Below are 21,949 nucleotides of genomic sequence, written 5' to 3'. Positions count from 1 at the left end.
CCTAGTCATTTTAATGTGCCCTCTAACAAAAACAAAAAATGTTGAATTTTGTTAAAATATCCCGAGAAACAACATTTTTTTAAGAAGAAAAAAAACCCTCAAATTATTGGTCATATTTTAAGTTCCCCATCATTTACAAATTCTGATATTTTTCCATCTCTGAAATCTCATAAAAATGTAATATTTCCTTTATGGATTATTGATCAGTCAGCTAGAATCCCTATACGATTATGAAAATGATCGATGTAATTTTAAGAGATTAAGATATAAAAAGGCATTCATCTTGATTTTCCAAATTAAAGTTTGATTTAGTAACTTTTCAGTTTGTTTCACAGGCAATTAAGATTTTTAGAAACATTCCTTTTGACTGGAACCCTCCCTCTGCGGGATGTCTCCCCACACGGGCAGAGCTGATCCTCCAGGGCCACCCCAGTCACATCTGTTTTCCTCATGACCACGCAGACGTTTCTGCTGGCAGCGCTGCAAGGTGCAGGAACTGTTTATGGAGTTAGGCTGCTGTGGGCACTCCCGGAGACTCGGTGGTAGTATTTTCATATTCTTCATTCACAATACCAGAATGTTTCCAAGTATGATGTCATTATCACTGGCAGAGAAAGTTTCCACACAAATTCTTTGTTCCTTTTCTTGCTTTTTTCCTTTTTCTTCCTTTCTCTCTCTCTTCCTTTCCCTCCCTCCCTCCCTTCCTTCCTTCCTTCTTTTCTTCAGACTCTCCCTAAAAGGCCATGCTATTATTCAATGCCACAGTCATCCAAGCACTGTGGTTTTTGCATAAAATTAAGGTCACTATCTTTATTACAAATCAAATTGGTTGCAAAAATGACTCGTTTTCATGTGCAAAATCAGGTCATTGGATATTCCCCTTTTAACTTCTCTGTGTATAAAAGTAAAGTGCTCGTGCTTGTTGAGTGCCTATTTATGCACTTTTTTCCTAAGCTTTATATCATGTCAAATATTATTTTAAAATAAAACCTACTTTACTTTATGCTGTAGAAAAGAATCATTAGAAAATGTACTGGAGAGGCAAATTAGAGTTTGTCTCAAAATTAAAAAAAAAAAAAATGAAAAGGGCTAGAGGTATAGCTCAGTGTTGTAGCACAGCTTGTATAGCACTTTCAGGGCCCTGGGTTCAGTCCCAAATACAAATAAATATATAAATAAATAAGAAAGAAAGAAAGAAAGAAAGAAAGAAAGAAAGAAAGAAAGAAAGAAAGAAAGAAAGAAAGAAAGAAGAGAAAGAAAAGAAGGAAGAAAGAAAGAAGGAAAGGAAGGAAGAAAGAAAAAGAAAGAAAGGAAAGAAGGAAGGAAGAAAGCTGAGCGTAGTGGCACACACTTGTAATCCCAGTAGTTGGGAGACAGGAGGATCGCAGGTTCTCAGCCAGCCTCAGCTACTTAGTGAGGCCCTCTGCAAGTTAGTGAGATCCTATTTCCAAATAAAGAATAAAAAATAGGGCTGAGGGTATAGCTTGGAGGTAGGATGCCCCTGAGTTCAATCCCCAGTACCACAAAAAAAAAAAAAGGAAAAGAATATGTATTAAATGAGATAATGTCAGGCAGGCATTGTGGTTCAAACCTCTCATCCCAGTATGGGAGGCTGAGAGAGAAGGATCACAGGTATGAGGACAACCTTGGCAATGTAGTGAGACTCTCAGCCAGCCTAGCAAGACCCTGTTTCAAACAACATAAATAAACAAATAAAAATAAAAACTCTAGGGCTATAGCTTAGAAGTAGAATGCCCATAGGTTTGCCATCCAGTACCAAAAAAAAAAAAAAATCAGAAAAAAATTAACAGAATTACCATACAGCTAGCAATGTCAGAAAAAGTAATCACCCAAGGATAATATTCCCCAGAAGACTCAAAATGTCTTTGTGCCCATAGATCTGCCTAAAACTAAGAAGTAGTGGTACTTTCTTGTGATAAGGCCTTCAGTCACTTTTTAAATAGCTTTGAGTATCAGCCTTATCCTGGAAATTTTGAAGGAACTGACAGCTACACTGAAATCAATGAACATCGGGTTTTACCCACAACAGCTACATTCTCAGGACCCAGCTCACTTTTCAAATCATTTCAGTCTGATTAAAATACCATATCACCAAGAAGAAACAGAACATTACTTAGTCATGGGAGATAACTGATTTGTACTACTAGCACTTTCTTAGCTGACACAAAGATAAAACAAATTACAGACCCGGTATTTGCCGACAGACAGTTATAGTGACTCATACTAACGTCATGCTGGCAAAAAAAATTAAAAACCTGCTTTATCATTCCCAAGAATAATTCTAGTCCATTAGACTCTTTATAGACTGTAGCATTCAACGAACATTTGTTGAAAGCCTAGTATGTGTTACACCTGTGCTAAATCCTGGGAAAATAAAAATGAATGACAGGTAATGATTTAGGCAATTTCTAGACTAGAGGCCCAGTAGACCCAGAGGAACAGGAAAACAGTTAATGCCCTGTCTGTCCAATAAGTGGTATATCCTGTGATGGACAAAGTGCCAGCTATTTCCAAAGCCCCCCCAGAAACCTGAGGATTAGAGATGAGGCTAACACCCAAAGCATGATCGGCTGCAGCTGGCAGGGGCCCAGCAGGTGAGTAGCAGGGGCAGAAGATTCCAGAAGATTTGTAGACAGAAGGAACAGGACATGTTTGCAAAGTTGAAAGCAATTCAGTGTGTCAGCAGCTGAGGGAAAAGAAGGAAGGGAAAATAATTTAGTGTTAGGAGTTCGTGGATGCGTGTGGTTTCAGGAGGGGGAGCGCAGACAGGGCGGCAGACTTGTCGGTGGTCAGTACATCATGGGGAAAATGAAAAGCCTAGTGTGGCAAATCCAGAAAATCCTTTTACAGATGATTACGCAACAGGGTTTCCGCTTTAGCGGAATACTGGAGTTCCAGGAGACGGGGGAAATCCCTGTTGGCAGGAAGTTGTTAGAGGATGCTAGTGGTTTGACCTAAGGAAGGATGCCAAGAAAAGAGGGTAAAAATCACTACGCACAAGAGTTAGAACAGAGAACTCTTGGGACAGGAGTGGGGAGATGTACTGGGGATTATCATCATCACTCTAATTATCATCTTTATTAGTGGTGGTACAGGGGATTGAACCCAGGGACGGGTCTTGGTCTATTGCTGGCCTTGAACCTGAGGAATTCTTTCTGTGTCTAAGATGCTCTTCTTCATCGGCATCTACTAATTCTCTTACCTTTCCTCTTTAATATCTCTTAATATGCTTGTATTGGTGCATTATAGTCGCACATCATAATGTAACTCATGTAAACAGTGACACACATGCACACAGTACTTGCTGGGTGCCTGCCCCCACATCCTGTAATCTCTCTTTCTTTTTCTTTTCTTTCTTTCTTTTTTTTTTTTTTCCTTGCAGTACTGGGAATGTAACCCGGAGGCATTCAACCTCCCAGCCCTATTTTTGTATTCCTTATTTTTAATCAGGGTCTCATTATATTGCGGAGGGCCTCACTAAGTAGCTGAGGCCGGCCGTGAACCTGCCATCCTCCTGTCTCAGCCTCCCAGGTTCTGGGATTACAAGCGTGCACCACCATGCCCGGCTTCTTTTTTTCTTTCTTCTTTTTTGATAAACATTTTGAAACTTTTACCCTGCACGGATGTGGGTAAGTGTGTGCGCACCCACGTGTATTCACAAATGTTTCTCTGAGTCCTCTTTCTGTTCCCATCTACATGCACTCTTGGGTAATTTGCTTCATTCCCCCCATCAGCAAATTCTCTCTCAATGCTGGTGATTTTTAAGTCCTCATTCCCACTCCTACTCTTCTTGAGCTCTGGCTCTGAATATCGAGGTTAAGGCTGGCCTTTTGAGTCTTTGATTTTCCTCTCTCAGCCTTCAAAGTCCTGAGATCAGACGTGTGTGCCACCACCACACGGGGCAGGATGTCTGCTCTTAAGAACTTTGGCTGAGGTGGGGAGGAGAGAAGACTGGAGCAGGCTGCTAGGCAAGGTGTGCCGAGGAGAGCATTTTTCTTGGCTTGGAAATTTGTTTGCAAAACAGAAAAAGGAGAGCGAGCGAAGGAGAAGACTGCACTGTGTAAGAGGGCTGGGATGGATGAAAAGAGATATGGAAAGATTTGTTAGAGGAGAATGGAAATCTACTGTTTTTTATTTATTTATTTATTTTTTTGATGGAGGAGAAATAATTTTCTCTGAATTCCTTTCCAGGTATATAGCTTTGTTGAAATTTAGACTAGTCATTCTTCTGCAACAGCAACCTACCTACACCCCCGAACACTTTTGTCTCAGTATAAATCCACCTTCAAGCCGGGCGTGGTGGCGCAGGCTTGAAATCCCCGCGTTTGGGAAGCTGAGACAGGAGGATCACGCAGGTTCGAAGCCAGCCTCAGCTACTTAGTGAGGCTCTCAGCAACTCAGTGAGACCCTGTTTCCAAATAAAATATAAAATGGGTCTGGAAATATAGCCCGGAGGTAGAAAGCCTCTGGGTTCCACCCCCAGTACAACCAAAATAAATAAATAAATAAATAAATAAATAAATAAATAAATAAATAAATCTACCTTTAATCTCTTTCCTAGTTACTTATACATAAACAAGGCATCTCAGCATGTCAGAACAATTTGTAAGCACAACATTTACATATTTTTTCAAAGCAATATATGTTCTATTTTGATTGGATCCATATATTCCAAACTGTTCATCTATCCAGTGTATAGTTAATAGCATTTTCAGCAAGCTCAGTTACTTATGTTTGGAACAACAAAGCATCCTACATTCCATTGGCCAAATTATGTCTCTATCATTGACTCTGGTATAAAATACGTATAAGCAAAAACTTTCCAGCTATGGTCTTAACCTCAATATTAACAGCGTTCTTAACTCAGAACATGATAAATAATATAAGACAAATTATCCCTTAATGACCTGAAAAATTCCTACTCAGAGAAGTACCAAGCATTAGTAATATGGGGCTCACTCTCAATTTAGCTGGTAAGGGATTATTATGTAAGATATACAGTGGAAGGTTGTCATCCCCACTGGAGGAAAAGAGCCTCAGTCTGGTTGTGGGGGAGAGAGGGCACCAAGTATAGTTTAAATGTATACCATTTATGTTCAATAAAAAATTTGTAAAAAAAATAATAAAATTAAATATAAAATTAAATTTAAAAAATATTACATCTGATAATATACTGTGTAAAAGACAAAGCCAATAGGTTGTTCACATGGAAATAAAGTTGTTGTTTTTTTTAGAATGACGCCCTACACAGGGCTCCACTACCTCCACCATCCTCCAAATAACAGAAAGCCAGGTAAACGTCTCCGGGACTCACCTTGGTGGGTCCATTTCCATTAATGGCCACTGGTAATGTTTCATAAAATGTATTCTTAGCTCTGGTTTTGCCGTTTTCAAATTTTAAAACAACTTCATCTGGGTTAAAAAGAGAAAGGAATTTTAGTATTGTGAAAGAGGTGTGTGTGTGTGTGTGTGTGTGTATTTGTATTTGTTATAAAATTTCGCATAGACACAATACACCATAAGTGATAAAACTGAGAAGCTAGCCTACTCCACGTCAGCAGAATCCCCCAAATGAAGGAGGATGCTGATGGAGAGAGAGGCAATGATTGGTGCACACATTCCTCAGTCCAGCCCAGCACCAGTGATTGGTTGAGGTGCTCGACTAGTAGGCCAGCCTGAGGAAGGAGAGCATCTTTTCAGCCTTGTCTGAGCCCTTCCTGATACCAACCCCAGAAGTGATTGATTCGATTTATTCATCTATAGAATGGGACGTGGTGCCTACTTTTCATGGTTACTGTGAAGTAAATAAAAGTAACATATGTATGAAGAAAAAAGTTGCCTGGTCAAAGCACCATGTTCACAACCAACTGGCCACCACTGGTAATTTTTCCAGAAAGACAAGTACTGCGTGTTCTTTCTCATATGTGAAGCTTTAAAAAGTTGATGTGTAAAAATAGTGATTGCTAGTGTTTGGGAGAGGTATGGATAGAGTTGGGGTAAAAAAAAAAAAGGTCGGATTGGGTCAGTAGACACCAAATGCATGTATAAAAATAGCACACTGAACTCCATTACTATGTACAAATAAAATCTGTGTGTGTGTGTGTGGTATTGGAGATGGAACCCAGAGGCATTCTATCTCCAAACTCCACCCCCAGCACTATTTTTTATTCTTTATTTTGAAACAGGGTCTCACTGAGTTGCAGAGAACCTCAGTAAATAGCTAAGGCTGGCTGCAAACCTGCGACCCTCCTGTCTCAGCCTCCCAAATGCAGGGATTACAAGCATGAGCCACCATGCCCGGCCCTTCAATAAAAATCTTTTTTAAAAAAAGAAAAAGAGATCAAACCTAGTACAATGACCTATAAGTACACAAGTCAGAGAAGAACAGAATGTTTTTTTTGTTGCTTTTTTTCAGATTCCTTTCTTTACAGTTCCTGACCACCCAAATCAGCTACCTTCCACTCTGAGGATCTCTGTACAGTATGAACTAACTTTAAAAAGTGAACTGGATTATATTTTTTTATCTTTGAAGCATCAATATACTAATTAATTAAGATATTCTAATTTTAATATACTGATTATTTTCATATATTATTGTGTTTTTATTAAGATATATAACCCTGGGTAAACCCACGCAGGCACCTGTCATATGCCCACATCTAAGTGTGCACATAAGAATGTTCTCTCTCTCTTTCTCTCTCTTCCAGAGCTGACCTACATAGTTGTTGCCAGTTAACTTTCTCCTGAGGCAAAAGGAATATATTCTAATACTCCTAGGGAATTTGCAATTCAAAGAATTTGTTACATTTGGCTCTGGAATGTCCCCCAGAAAAGCTCATGTGTTGGCAACACAACAATGTGCAGTGGTAAAGTGAGGAAATCATGAGGATTCTACCCTCATCACTGGATGGGTCCATTGGATGGATTGGTCAGTTGTGGATTCACTGGGTGTTAACTGTAGGTAAGTGGGAATAGATGGACAAAGATGTCACTGGAGACGTGGCCTTGTGGACTGTCTGTCTCTGGCTGCTTCCTGTCTCCCTCTCCTCTCTCTCCTCTGCTCTCCTCTCCTCTCTTCTATTACCCTCCTCCTCCATCCCTATTCCTACTCCTCTTCTTCTCCCCTATCCTCCTGCTCCACTCCATCACCCTCCCCCTCCCCCTCCTCCCTCCTCCTCTTCCTCCTCCCCTTCTCCTCCCCCTCCTCCCCTTCCCCTTCCCCTTCCCCTTCTCCTTCTCCTTCTCCTTCTCCTTCTTCTTCTTCTTCTTTCTCTCTCTCTCTCTCTCTCTCTCTCTCTCTCTCTCTCTCTCTCTCCTCTCCTCTCCTCTCCTCTCCTCCTCCTCCTCCTCCTCCTCCTCCTCCTCCTCCTCCTCCTTTCTCTCTCTCTCTTTCCCAACTGCCGGGAGCCGAGCAGCTTTCCTTCACAGCCACACTCTGCCTCTATGTCTTTGTGTGAAACCTGCTGACCAAGGGCAACCTCTAAGACCATGAGCCAGATAAACCTTCCCTCCCCTCAGTTGTCCTTATAGGGTATTTTGGTCATAATAACTAAAAGTTAACTAACACAGAATTTAAACCAAAAAATGTGTAATAATAAAGTACAATTATATCTATAATTATGTCATACATATATATGTAATCCCTAGATGGTAAGAGATTTAATGTTTAGTAACCTAGGCCAGAAGCTTACCTTTTCACATTAGTCTTAGGAAATGATTTTAACTAAATATACTAAACTTTATCAACTTAGTTAAAATCCAATATATTTTATGGATTACAATGTATACACTGTAAACATTGGTCACAGCTCCAAAATGGATACAAAAATGCAAAGATAGCTGAAAATGCAGATGTTCATTTGTATATTTCTGCAACCCAGTATTTAGAAATCATACCTACAGCTCCATTCAAGGCCTGGAAGATTTTGCATTTATGATCCAATGTGATGTTAATAGCTTCCTGAAAATGAAGAACAGAGGTGATATTGAAAATGACAACTTAGCAAGCACCACTATCATGTTAACATAGTTCATTCTTTTGGCAAAATAAAGCTTAAATTTTTTGTGCTATGTCCGATGAAAATATTTAGATAATTTTTAGCTGAGACAGAGGCAGGTATAGGTGCAACTTTCAGTAACATATACTTAAATTTCATGTTTTCTAATGACAGCAACCACAAATAATGCAAGAAAATTAGAACTGCATTTGTTGTGCAATGAAAACATAGAAAAATTATGAAACATTAGTTTATATTAAATACAATATATTTTCAAATTAGAGTTTACTTTTCACTAAACTTTCGTTTAAGTCAGTTTTAGAATTGTTCTAAGGCCTAGAACAAAACTGCTATTGTCCCCAGCAATCTTAAACAACAGAATTCATATTTTCAATAAATATATATCACATATGCTTGAAATAAAGGGAAAAAATCACTTTATGTGTTATGTGTGGCCACATAATTTTATTTTTTATTTTTTTGGTGGTACTGGGGTTCCTGGAAACCCTTCTACCTCCGGGCTACACTCCCAGACCTATTTTATATTTTATTTATTTGGAAACAGGGTCTCTTAAGCCAGCGAGGCTCACTTCGAACCTGCGAGATCCTCCTGTCTCTGCCTCCCAAGTGCAGGGATTGCAAGCGTGCGCCACCAGGCCTGGCTCACATGAATATATTTTGATGACAGAAAAGTATGAGAAAGTACTTTGTGGGCCTTCTGCAAAGTCTAAAGAGAGTTGGTGAAACTGAGATTGCCTATTTTTCCAATCTGCCTTTTAACTGTCCAAAACATGGATGCAATGGCTGGTACTTCTTATCTTGGATAAGAAGATTACATTAAAAAATAGAAACTATGAATGAGCTCCTAGTTCAGCAGAAAAGAGCCATCCCTCTTGGTATCATAAAGCCACCATAACAGCCTTGCATTGTCCATTTTCTTTAATATAATAAAAGAAAAATATATAGATAAAACATCTTTTTGTGATAGTTGCATTATTCTTATGCAGCAAGGGTTTGTCTATACTATAGTCCTGTGAATCCTCAGGCCCTAACTTCTTTGGGACTTCACTATTAATACTTTAGTCCAAATTCCATAGTCTCAAAAACTCTAAATCCTGAAATTAGCTATAAAGATTTTGGGGATCCCACCAAAGAATCCCAACCAGCCTACTCAGGCGCTGTCCACTCTGGACCACCCACCACATAAACACAGACCAGGACTTTGGTTTTCAGTGTCCAAGTCTTCAATCCCGGTGTGTGGGAAGCTAGGACAGGAGGATAAAAGTTTGAGGCCAGACCATTTGAAGATAAACAACATGCCGGGCACAGTGGCACATGCCTGATAGTACTCTGGAGGCTGAGATAGTAGGATCATAGATTCAAGGACAACCTCAGCAATTTAGCAAGACTGTTTCAAAAAAATAAAAAGGATGGGGTATAGCTTGAAGGTAAGATACCCCTGGGTTCAACTCTCAGTACCAAATAAATAAAATTAAAAGTAATAAAAAGAGCTAGGTGTGTAGCTCAGAGGTAGAATATCCCTGGGTTCAACTCCCAGTAACACACACACACACACACACACACACACACACACACACACACACACATATAATATGTATTTACATAAAATATAAACTGTATGTGTGTGTTCTATTGATAAGAGCATTTATATTATATATAAGTATATATTATATAAATATTTATATGTACATATGCATGCTACTGACAAGATATTTTACAATTCAGTTTTTCAACTGTTACTTTATCAATAAAATCCTTGTTTGTGAGCACTCCATATTAACAAAATATAATGAAAAAGCAACCAATACAACAAAAAAATTTAAAAAAAAAGAAAACACAGGCTATCCCTTACCCTTTTCAGTGGATCAATGTAGATTTTAGTGTAAAAGAGCTGATCATCATCATTATCCTGGAGATTCCACTGTTGAACTATCTGGTTGATGGACGGAGCAAAGCCAATAAATCCTACAACCCAGCAGAAATAGAGAATTTAGAATTTTAAGACCAAAGCATGCATAATATATGTTAATTCCATTGAACTAAGCCGAACAAAACTGTGAAGCCATGAGCCCTAATCCCTGGGTTGAAAGTGCACAGCTCACCATGACAGAACATCATTGCCAGTACGCTTTGTTTTACATATAGGCAACAACAGAGTGTGTTGCCCATTACAAAACAGAAAATGATCAAAGACTCTTTTTTTCAAGGCCCACATTCCCAAAGTAAATTGAAACAAATGGGAAACTAAAGTTCTACAAGGCTATTAAGGGTGGAAAGGCTTACTTAGGAAAAGAACAGACAGTAAGACTGGAGAATTTTATCTCTTGACCTTCTAAAATGCACTTCTTGGCTCCTTTGCTAAAGATTCACTGTTTCTGAAAGAAGACAATCTCTATTTCGGTGGTTTTAATGTCTGTGCCAGAGATGGAAATGCAATCAAAGGAACGCTGGCTTGGTCACTGGCTACAAAAAATCCCAAAGACATTTTCTATCTAGGACATTTGGGTAATTTTTCCAGTGCTCGAACCAGTCATTATTGTGCCTGCTAAGACATTTTCTGGCTAGGTTTGTGTGTCATTGTCCAGAGAAAGGAAGTCTAAAATTGGATGGTTCCCCTTGGCCTTAGAGTATACACATCGAATCCGCCACATTCGTCTCAAAAAGACACAGACGACAGGATCCTTTTTTTCCCATTTGAGTCTATCTCTGAGTTTCAGAAATGCAGCCAAACTACTGTGTTTCCTTGACGTACAACACTTTTTAAAAGGGGCCAATGTTATGTTCCTGAAGGGAAACCTAATTTTTACTTTCAAAATTAAAATCTTCTCATAGGAAAAAAAGAATACAAAGAAAGATGTCCAAGAATACTGCAATTACCTAGAGAAAAGAAGAGGAAATGAAAACATGACAAATCCAATCACTGGCTGCTCGTTTTTTATTATTCTTGCCAAATTAAAAAATGCTAAAACACTGAAAGATGTTTTTAATTATTACGAATAATTTTCTGTGATGAAAAATATCCCAAGTAGTGATGAGTAATGTTTTCCACCGGTTTACATTACTGTTTTTCAAAAAAAAAAAAATCCTTCCTTATAATTTTATACATCCAAATGCCCTCAGATAAGTGAAAAAGAATGGCATCTATTTTCATCATATATTTCCTATGCCTTCTTTTTACTAAAATCTATTTTTAGAAACTAAATGAAATATTTATAAAAGATAATTCATGTCTCTAAGTAACTCTCAGTAAAATCCAGAAAATGACACAAACTTTTATGGAACACATTTATGTTTTCTACTGGTTTTGACTATAGAAAAGCTGAAGCTTTGATAGCCTTGTATAATCATGTCGCTCCCTGTCCATATTTTTCCTTAAATAAACTGGCTCACAATGGTTCTTGCTGAATTTTTGCTATTTGCACAACACTGTGGGGTTGTCTAAAAATCAGAGAACTGAGTAGATATCACAGCCCAGATTAATTTCCATATGCAATTTTACTGTGCATGCCATTATTGGAAATTTTTCTTTTCTTTTTTTGAGGTGCTGGGGATGGAGCCCAGGGGTATTCTACCTTCGCGCTACACCCCCAGCCCTAGTTTTTATTCTTTATTTTGAAACAGAGTCTCATTGAATTGCAAAAGGCCTCACTAAGTAGCTGAGGCTGTCTATAAAATGCAGTCCTCCTGTCGCAGCCTCCCTAACGCTAGTGGGATTACAAGCATGCACGCACGCCTAGAAAAATTTTTTTTTCTTTTTTGGCACTCGGGATAGAACGCAGGGGGGCATTCTACCTCCGAGCTACATTCTCAGCCCTATTTTGTATTCTTTATTTTTTGAAACAGGGTCTCACTAAGTTGCAGAGAGCCTCACTAAGGTGTAGCTGAGGCTGTCCATAAACTGTGATCCTCCAGTCTCAGCCTCCCAAATGCTTGGATTACAAGCATGCACTACCACTCCCGGCTTGGAAAAAAAATTAATAAATATAAAATAAAACTATAACTAAATATTTCTTTGTCAAACTAGGTTTTACACTATTTAGGACTTGGGATAAGTTTCATGTTTGGCCACATGCTGTAACTAAGGGTTGAAGGTTCAGAGGCTGTGATGTGGAACATGAATCAAGCCAGAAGCCAAGTATTCAAGCAGAAAAAAAGCAGCAGTCAACCACCTAGGGAGTGGTTTTAGGGTTCAGCCGCTGGAAATTTAGAGGAACAGAAAACCAGGGGATGAGAACAGAGGGCCAAATATGATAAAACTTAGATTCAGACTTGAATATGGAAGTAAAAACCAAAGGAGGTAGATGGATTGGGGGAAGGTAAAATTGTCAAAGGATCAAGGAGTCTCAAAAAATATGGACTAAAATTGTCCTGAGATGAAAAAAAAAAAAAAAAAAAAAAACAGGAGCTGAAAGGAAGCGGTGTGAGTTGGAATGATAAGGTTTCAGAAGTCGGATATCCGTGTGCGATAACAAAGTTCCAAGACTCCGCTATGGAAATGAAATGGTTAATGACATGAAGTGCACATGAAAAGAGGTCACCTGGAAGCATCACAGAGAAATTAAACTACCTGCTAAAGGCTGCATTACCAGAAATGGCTGAGTAACACCTAGGGCCCAGATAGGATGCTACCTGAACTACCTGAAATAGCATTTACTTAACTAGCCTCAACAGGATCAGTTATATATATGTAGATCACACACATTTTTCCAAGATGGCTTGCTATCTGCATCCAACTTCTTTCTCTGACATGTCCTGTCTTTTCAGGCTATGTCTTTAGCCATAGGTTTCCTTTAATCTCTAAGAGAAACCTTTTAGAGTCCAAATATTATCCAAACTCAATTTTTAAACATTTTAAAGGGTGTGTGTGTGTGTGTGTGTGTGATCATTTCTTTTATTCATAAATAATCAAAAGGCGATGAAATCCAGGGGAATTCTACCTCCAAGCTACACCCCCGGCCTGATTTTTATTTTTATTTTGAAACAAGGTCTCACTAAGTTGATGAGAGCCTTACTACTTGCTGAGGCTGTCCTCGAACCTGCAGTCCTCCTAGCTCAGTCTTCCAAGTACTGGGATTACAGGCGTGTGCCACCACGTCCAGCAGTACAGCACTTTAAGTATACCCAGATACTCAAAGTAGGAGCAAACCTATGACTGCTAATCTCAAGACTAATCACTTATTTATCCCAGTATTTTTCCAAAATTATCAAGTTAACTAATGTCCATTTTAAAAAGCTGTGTGACTGTAGCTGAAAATAAACTTCATCCCAAGAAAGGAAATCAACTAGACCCACTATTCTATAGTCAGAATATTCTCAGTAAAACTAAAATCAAAAGACTTGGATCCATGCTGCTTTTATTTTATTTTTATATCTGGATGTTTTTAGGGGAAGTCATTTAATCCATTAAGTCCCAAGGTTTCAATTCTGCAAACATTCTAAATATTCAAACATTATCTCAAAGCTACTATTAGTGGTAGATTTGTTACTCAATTTTTATAGGTGTTCCACACTTGTGACAATGGGACAAAATGGTCAATTAAATTTAGACAACATAATTATCCTCACTTATAATATAAAATTATAATGTCTACACTGGCTAGTATTGTCAGGAGCATCATATGCCATGATATTGGGAAAAATGTACTGACAATGTTAAAATGTGCAATGGATATTTTTATAGTAATAAGAAGATAATGGTTATTTGAAACTTCACGTCTACAATTACTACATTTTTCTTTCAGTACTGGGGCTTGAACCCAAGGGTATTCTGCCTCTGAGATATACCCCCAGCCCTATTTTTTATTCTTTATTTTAAAACAAGGTCTCACGGGGCCGGGATGTAGCTCAGTGGCAAAGCGCCTGCTTTGCAGGTGTAGCGCTCTGGGTTCAATTCCCAGCTCCAAAAAAAAGAACCCCTTAAAAAACTAAGCTAAAAACAAGGTCTCACTAAGTTGTGGAGGGCCTCACTAAGTACCTGAGGCTGGCCGTGAACCTGAGATCCTCCTGTCTCGGCCTCCCAAGTACTAGGATCACAAGTGTGCGTCACCACGCCTGGCTACCACATATTTTTTTACAAAAGTGATAGTTTTATCAAAACTTCTAACTTACTAAGACTTGCATCAAGCTTTTCTTTCAGCCTCTTACCCACCTCCTGAATTCAGGTAGCGTTTACCAAAGTGCACAACAGGATACTTGTCTGCCAGTCGTTTATCTGGCCACAGAATTCCATCCGCTGCAAAGACGACTTTGTGGTTGGTCTTTTGGAACTTTTTTAGAACTTCTTCTGGACCACCAGCAAATATGACATCAAAGCTGTTTAAAGCGGGGGAAAAAAAAGTGTCAAGTTTTAAAATACATGTGTCAGAATTTAGGTACATAAAGCAAAAAAAGGTCCTGAATAAAAATCAGGATTTAGACTCCAACACATAACTAATACCAGCCATTTACAGAGCACATCAATGTTTCTCCAGCAAATGATAGGGATTGTGTTGAATTTTAGTGTTTACTACAATTAGTCAAACCAAAGTCCAAGTATAAAATGGTTTATGTAGTGATAGTCTTAATGCTTATTTAATAATCAACTATGACTTAAAATTCTAAAACAGTGTTGAAGTGTTAAAATATAGTTACTCATCATATAAATTAGTTATACAGTCATTTACAAAACTTGTCCTTGCAATTTTCTAATATTTCAATTCAATTTGTACCAACTCATTATTATTTCTGAATAATTCACTATTCATTATATTTACAAATATATTCTTTACAAATATGATTTAGCTGCTAAGTGCCATTAATACACATTTATTTATTTATTTATTTGTTTATTTATTTTTTTTTTTTTGTGGTACTGGGGTTCCTGAAAGCCCTTCTACCTCCGGGCTACACTCCCAGACCTATTTTTACATTTTTATTTGGAAACAGGGTCTCCTAAGCCAGCCCGCGTGGCTGGCTTCGAACCTGCACGATCCTCCTGTCTCTGCTTCCCAAGCGCGGGGATGACAAGCGTGCGCCACCACGCCCGGCTAATACACATTTAATATTTTAACTATTATGCATCTGGAAATCTTAAAGCAAATGTGTTCAGACAAGTAAAGCTCAGTAAGTTTAAAAAGATAACTGAATGTCTAGACTTCTATTAACTTTATGGACTTCATTTCTCATACTTCATTCAAAGAATTACATGGCTTAACAATAATAAATATAAAAGCCAGTATCTAAAATGTCACTGCTCTGTAATAAGTTCCCTGCTTATGACAATCTCAAATCCTTTGCAATTTTTTAACGTCAGTGTACCTCAGGGCCAAACATTTCCAAAGATGATGACTTAATGACGTATCCCAGGTCGCAAAAAAGAACAAGCTAACGCTCTCAAGTTCAGTACCAGACCCTCCTAACAGTCCACACTCCCGCTGCGCTGCTGCGATGTCTGACCCGGGAAGAAAAGAGGCTGCTTCCAGCTAGATTGACTCTCAAGGAACTGGTTAATATGCTACCATGATAGTTATACCTCAGGGAATGTTTAACAGCCTAACTTACTGCACGGGAATTATTTTATCAAAATAAAACAGACTGTTGCTCATCCTTCTGATGGAACAAAGCCCAAAACATTTTTTGAAATTTTATTGGTGCTATGTGCTTTATATATCATAGAGAGATTCAAAGTGATACATCATAAACACATGTGTGGTTCCTTCCACAATCCATTTTTTTACCCCCCTCCTCCCTCCCTCTACAGGCTAGGACATTCAGTAGTGAGATTTTAACAGATGAGCATAATATTATTATTTCTGTTTTCTTCTTCTCCTATTTTTTGTGTATGTATGGCGGGGGGGGGGGGCACTGGGGGTGAAACCCAGGGGATTTCCACCTCCAGGCTACACTCCCAGCCTCACTTTATACCTTATATGGAAACAAGGTCTCACCAAGTTGCTGAGAGCCTCACTAAGTAGCCGAGGCTGGCTTCGAACCTGTGCCTCCCAAGCGCGGGGTTTTACAAGCGTGCGCCACCATGCTCGGCTTCTTCTCCTATTTTCACGAGGCCTCTTTTGTTTTCTATATTCTCTCTAACTTCCACGTATGAGAGAAAACATGACCCTTGACTTTCGGAGACTGGCTAATTTCCCTTCCTCTAACCTTCTCTAGTCCCATCCATTTTCTTGCAAATGACATAATTACACTTAACGGAGTTTTACTCAGCCATAAAGAACACAATTTTTATTTTACTTTATTTGTGCATGTGGAGGGGAGAACTCTGGGATTGAAACCAGAGGCATTCTACCTCGGAGCTACACTACCAGCCCTGTATTATTTCATTTTGAAACAGGGTTTCACCAGTGTGGAGGGCCTCACTAAGTAGCTACGGCTGGCCGAAATCCTGTGATCCTCCAGTCTCAGCCTCCTAAGTACTGGGATTACAAGTGTGTGCCAACACTCCAGGCTCACGGTTAAAAGAAAAAATAATTACTGAAGCAAGAACCCAGGAATACTGACCCCCATATACATCCCCATGCCTTTATTTTAATACTGGAATCCGGAGAGCGTCAGCTGCTAACACAGCCATTATGCTTAGATGCAAATGTGAAGGTAGATGTGGCCGTATGACTAATTCTGCCCAACAGAACGTGAAGAGAACTAGTACATGAAACTGTCAAGTCCTCTGCTTTTTAAATAAAGCTGCCTTTTCTCCTCTTCCTCTCTTTCTTTTCGTGGTGACCCAGAATTTAAGGGTCAAAACTACTGGATATACACGTCATCACCAGAGAGTTCAATTCTAAATCCTTTTGAGTAAGAGAACTAAAATGTTAAGAATGTATGGCTACATTTTGTAATTTTGCCTAACAAAATTTTTTAAGTCCCAATAAAAACAGCCTTAGGACCAGAGGATGAAGATTATTTCTTTCTATTTCAAATTGTCCTAGAGGATTTTATTTATTTATTCATTTTTGTGGTGGACAGAAGCCAGGGGCATTCTACCTCCAAGCTATACCCCCAGCCTGATTTTATCCTTTTATTTTGAAGCAAAGTCTCACTAAGCTGCAGAGCGCCTCACGAAGTTGCTGAGGATAGACGCGAATCTACGATCTTTCTGTCTCAGTCTCCCAAGTACTGTGATTACAATTGTGTGCCCCCACGCCTAGCAATTCTAGAGGGTGTGTGTGTGTGTGTGTGTGTGTGTGTGTGTGTGTTTGTGTGGTACTGGGGGTGGAACCTAGAGGCTTTCTACCTCCGGGCTACACTCCCAGACCTATTTTATTTGGAAACAGGGTCTCACTAAGTTGCTAAGAGCCTCACTCAGTAGCAGAGGCTGGCTTCAAACATGTGCAATCCTCCTGTCTCAGCCTCCCAAGCGCAGGGATTACAATGTGCGCCACCACACCTAGCCTAGAGGATTTAAATGTTATAATTCGTTTGTATTTCAGTTAGGGAAAAAATCAAATTAAAATTTTAGCTGAGGATGTAGCTCAGGGGTAGACAACTTGCCTAGCACAGTTGAGGCCCTGGGTTCAATCCTTAGCACAACACATAAAGAATAAAATAAGTTAGCCGGGTGTGGTGGCGCACGCTTGTAATCCCCGTGCTTGGGAGGCTGAGACAGGAGGATCACACAGGTTCAAAGCCAGCCTCAGCTACTTAGTGAGGCTCTCAGCAACTTAGTGAGACCCTGTTTCCAAATAAAATATAAAATATAGGTCTGGGAATATAGCCCAGAGGTAGAAAGCCTCTGGGTTCCACCCCCAGTACCACCAAAAATAAATAAATAAATAAATAAATAAATAAATAAATAAATAAATTTACCTATATATGTGTATGTGTAAACAGACAGAAACATAATGGCCCATATGTTTTTCCTTACAAAATCAGTAGGCAAGAGAGTGCTAAATCTCTTAATAGCATAAACATAAAGTCACACACAGCTGCGATTTGAACTCTCACTTGACTGTTTAATCTTGATTCTACCACTTGCTACCAGAAAAACCTTAGACAAGCTACTTAGCCTCCCATTCTCAGTTCATTTACCAAATCAATGGAGGATAAAGTAGTATCTATCTCATCAAACAGTTGTAAAGGAAGATTAAAAACTAACAATAAACCCAGGCACATTGTAAGCATTGACTAAACTTAGCAAAAAATAAAAACTAAAATAATTATTAACTATAAAAGAAGTGGCTGGTATGGAAGAGGAAGAGGATAAGTCACTTTCTGTAACCATCTGCGAGTTAAAATAATTTTAGTTTTAGCCATAAATGCATATTTTTTTAAATTAACTTCAGCCAGACATGGCGGTGCAGAGCTATAAACCCAGTATTTGGGAGGCTGAGACAAAACCATTGCAGGTTTGAGGCCAGCACAGGGTAACTCAGCAAATCCCTGTGTCAAAATAAAAAATAATAATAATAATAAAAGGACAGGAGATGTAGCTCAGCGGGAAATTGCTAGGTTCAATCTCCAGTAGTATACACAACCAAAATATAATAAAATATAATAAATGAAGTAAACTCTATATAAAACCTCAAAGCAACTTTCATGCCTGTTTATTTTGCAAACAACTAAATTAATCTTTAAAAACATGACAGCCGGGCGTGATGGTGCAAGCTTATAATCCCCGTGCTTGGGAGGCTGAGACAGGAAGATTGCACAGGTTCACAGCCAGCCTCGGCTACTTAGTGAAGCTCTCAGCAACTTAGTGAGACCCTGTTTCCAAATAAAATATAAAATATAGGTCTGGGAATATAGCCCGGAGGTAGAAAAGCCCCTGGGTTCCACCCCCATTACCACACACACACACACACACAAAAGTGTCAAATTCTATCCTAAGTTTTAACAGGAGTATTTTCTTCCAGACTACTAGTTCTTGGTAATTCTCTTTAGTAATGAAGATTAAAACATTATACCAGTTTTTACAGGGAATTGGACATGATTTCTAATCCAAACTCTCTGAGACAAAAACTTCCACTGGAACTAAATATATTTTCTGGAGATGGGAAGGAAATACTTATTAGGTCAGAGAAACAAATGATCAAAGGTATAGGCTGAACTAATTCAAAAACTTTTCAGGTAGCATTATGTATTAAAAAGCTATAGATTGTCAGGTGTGGAGTCGCACGCTTGTAATCCCCGCGCTTGGGAGGCGGAGACAGGAGGATTGCACTGGTTCGAAGCCAGCCGCACTGACCTAAGAGACCCTGTTTCCAAATAAAAATTTAAAATAGGTCTGGGAGTATAGCCCGGAGGTAGAAGGTTTTCCAGGAACCCCAGTACCATAAAAAATAAAAATAATAAATAAAGCTATAGATTGAACCACCATGCCCGGCTCCAGTTTTTAAAACTGAATGCTGAATCTTTGCAACCCTAATGAAGGAGACAGCTACATACACACTATATCTCAAACTACCAATCAGAGTCAACAGTCTATAAAGAAGAAGATGTGGCTATTTTTACATGGATAATTACTTTATAAACATACATGTTTGAAATGAAATATAATTATCTTAAGGAAAGACATAAAGGGAAAATTATTTTCATATAATTCAACTAAACATTTGACTTTAAATAAAACTATAAAGCTGTTAAAACTTTTCCCCTTTCATTCTAGTGGCCTTGCTATTTCTGTGGACTTTAGAAACGTTTTTTGAGTCTATATAAAACTTCTCAAGAGGCAAGGAAGTTTTTCTACTTAAAATTATTTGGCCATAAAAACTCAAATGGTCAAATATTGTTTTTTTAAAAAAAAAAGAATGCACAAAAGTCATAAAAATAAATCTCACTGGAACCTAGTTCACTTAAATATGAAGGGAAAAACAAAACCTTCCACTTTTAACTATACCAAATATTCACAGATCCTGCAAAAATCATAAAATGCCACCTTATGTGGTCCTATTGAGTCCTCTACCAGACAGGTTCTATCTCCAATAGATCACTGAGACTTTTCAAATGTTTGTCCTTGTGTACCCTCTTTCTGTGGTACCATCAACCACAGTCCCAACCAGAATGAAATTCTTTCCTTCAGCCTTGACTCTACCCTCGCCATGACTTCTCTCATCAAATCTTTTGCCAAATCTTATTAATTCCACCTATGTATTTAGCACTCAACTCTTCTCTCACATCACTATAAAGGGCTAGCCTAGATTAATTCCAAAATCCTATAGGCCAGCTGGGCTCAGTGGCACACACCTGTAATCCCAATACCTGGGAGGTTAAAACTAGAACCCCTGCAGGGTTAAGACCAGTGCACGGTAACTTAGCAAGATCTTGCTTCAAAATAAAAACCAAAAAAGGTTGGGGATATAGCTCAATGGGATAGCAACACTTGGTTGGGTTCTATCCCAGTACCACCTCACACAAACACACACACACACACACACACACACACACACACACACACACACATTTTATAGGTCACCACACTACCCATCTCCTCCCCACTTCTAAATAGGACCATCTGACAAATTGTCTGGAAAGTACAAGTTCCCAGACTTGAAACCTTAGTTTCCAACTACGGACTAAGGCGAGAGTCAGCAAATATTTATTTTCTGGCTTTTTACAGAAAGTATTTAGACTCGGAAGGCCACAAGGTGTCTGTCAAACAGCTGTGCCATCCTGGTGTGTAAAAATAGCCATAGATAAGATGTAAGCAAATGAGCAGAGCTAGGTGCTAATAAAATATTTCGCAAAAACAAGAAATAGGCTGGGCCAGTTTCCTGACCTATAGAATAAAAGCTAAATATATCAGCATCATATTAATAACCTGCCATTAAACAAGAGTTTAATGATCCGCCATCTATACCTTTCCTCAGGATGGCGTCTCCGCTTAGCACTAATTTTCCCAACTGGGTCCAAACCATCCACCATACAAGGCCCGTTTTTAATGCCACCTCCTCTACCAATTTCCACTTGAATAATACTACTGAAAAGTATCATTTTCTTCCTCCTTACACACAGAGCTCTTTTCTCCTCTCCCTTTCTACGGGTGTTTTATTTTCTGTCCTTCATGCTAAAAACACCTTATACCAGACTGTGTTTCCTCTTTCATATGTTGGATGCATATATTTATTCATCTGTATAACCCCTTAGCCTTGGACTTTGAAGACAGTACATATTAGTTAAACAAATGAATGAATAGATGAAAAACATGAATTATCCCAAGTCTCCCCAACAAGCAAAACTGCTGGGTAGCCCCAAAAGAAAGCAACAGAAGGCTTCCCCAACTTTATGATTACTCCTTTTCATTGCAATATTTTAAATCATCATCACTGACATAAACTTAAGCCAAAAATTATAAAAAAATCCAGGCCGAGTTAGTGTCTAAAAGTTTAAATCAAATGAATAATCCTATCTTTTGTCACATTTTTACCTTAAATATGTCTCTATTTCCAGAGATAATTAACTCCATAGACATATAGAACCCCTCTCTAACATCTCTCTCTTACACACACACACACACACACACACACACACAATTAATGAGGTGCAGAATAACAAGAGAATCACAATGGAAAGTGATTATAATGAATCAGAGGAATTCTAGAGAGAGGAAAAGGGTGTTAGCTGGTATAAAATGGTTACTGTTCTACAAGCCAAACATGACTTGGTGAATTTTCCTCCCGGTGGTATGTGAATTCAGTTGCTGAATATGAAATCGTTCCTGAGACTAGGCAGAAGCAGGACTCAATGAGAACTCTGTGTAGCTGGAAGGTCGTTGCCTCTAGACGATTTCTGGAGAGTTCTCCAAGGGCTAAAACACCCAACATGGAGTAACAAAAGACCAGAAGCTGCCTGACCCAGCAGCCGGCTACCTGCCTCTCTTTATTTGAGAAATGATATGATGGATTAAATAAAAATTTCCTTTTAGTTTTAAAGTAATCGTTAAGTTTACCTCCGGAACATCAGTACTTTTCTTTCTTTTCTTT

General features: G+C 38.7%; 1 protein-coding gene across 2 annotated transcripts in view; it reads right to left on the bottom strand.

Moving 5' to 3' along the window:
- PLOD2 (procollagen-lysine,2-oxoglutarate 5-dioxygenase 2) overlaps nucleotides 1–21,949 on the bottom strand; it is a gene marked incomplete at both ends in the record, with an annotated part of 104,389 nt that overhangs the window by 27,362 nt on the left and 55,078 nt on the right. For both annotated transcript variants that reach the window (XM_080695924.1, XM_080695925.1), the window contains 4 exons: nucleotides 5,336–5,433; nucleotides 7,918–7,981; nucleotides 9,892–10,004; nucleotides 14,188–14,351. In XM_080695924.1, the coding sequence (XP_080552050.1) occupies nucleotides 5,336–5,433; nucleotides 7,918–7,981; nucleotides 9,892–10,004; nucleotides 14,188–14,351 (439 nt within the window). The remainder of the gene's footprint in view (nucleotides 1–5,335; nucleotides 5,434–7,917; nucleotides 7,982–9,891; nucleotides 10,005–14,187; nucleotides 14,352–21,949) is intronic.

Source organism: Muscardinus avellanarius (assembly GCF_963383645.1).
Source record: "Muscardinus avellanarius genome assembly, chromosome: 5".
Taxonomy (NCBI): Eukaryota; Metazoa; Chordata; class Mammalia; order Rodentia; family Gliridae; genus Muscardinus; species Muscardinus avellanarius.
This window is presented reverse-complemented; position numbering and strand designations above follow the sequence as displayed.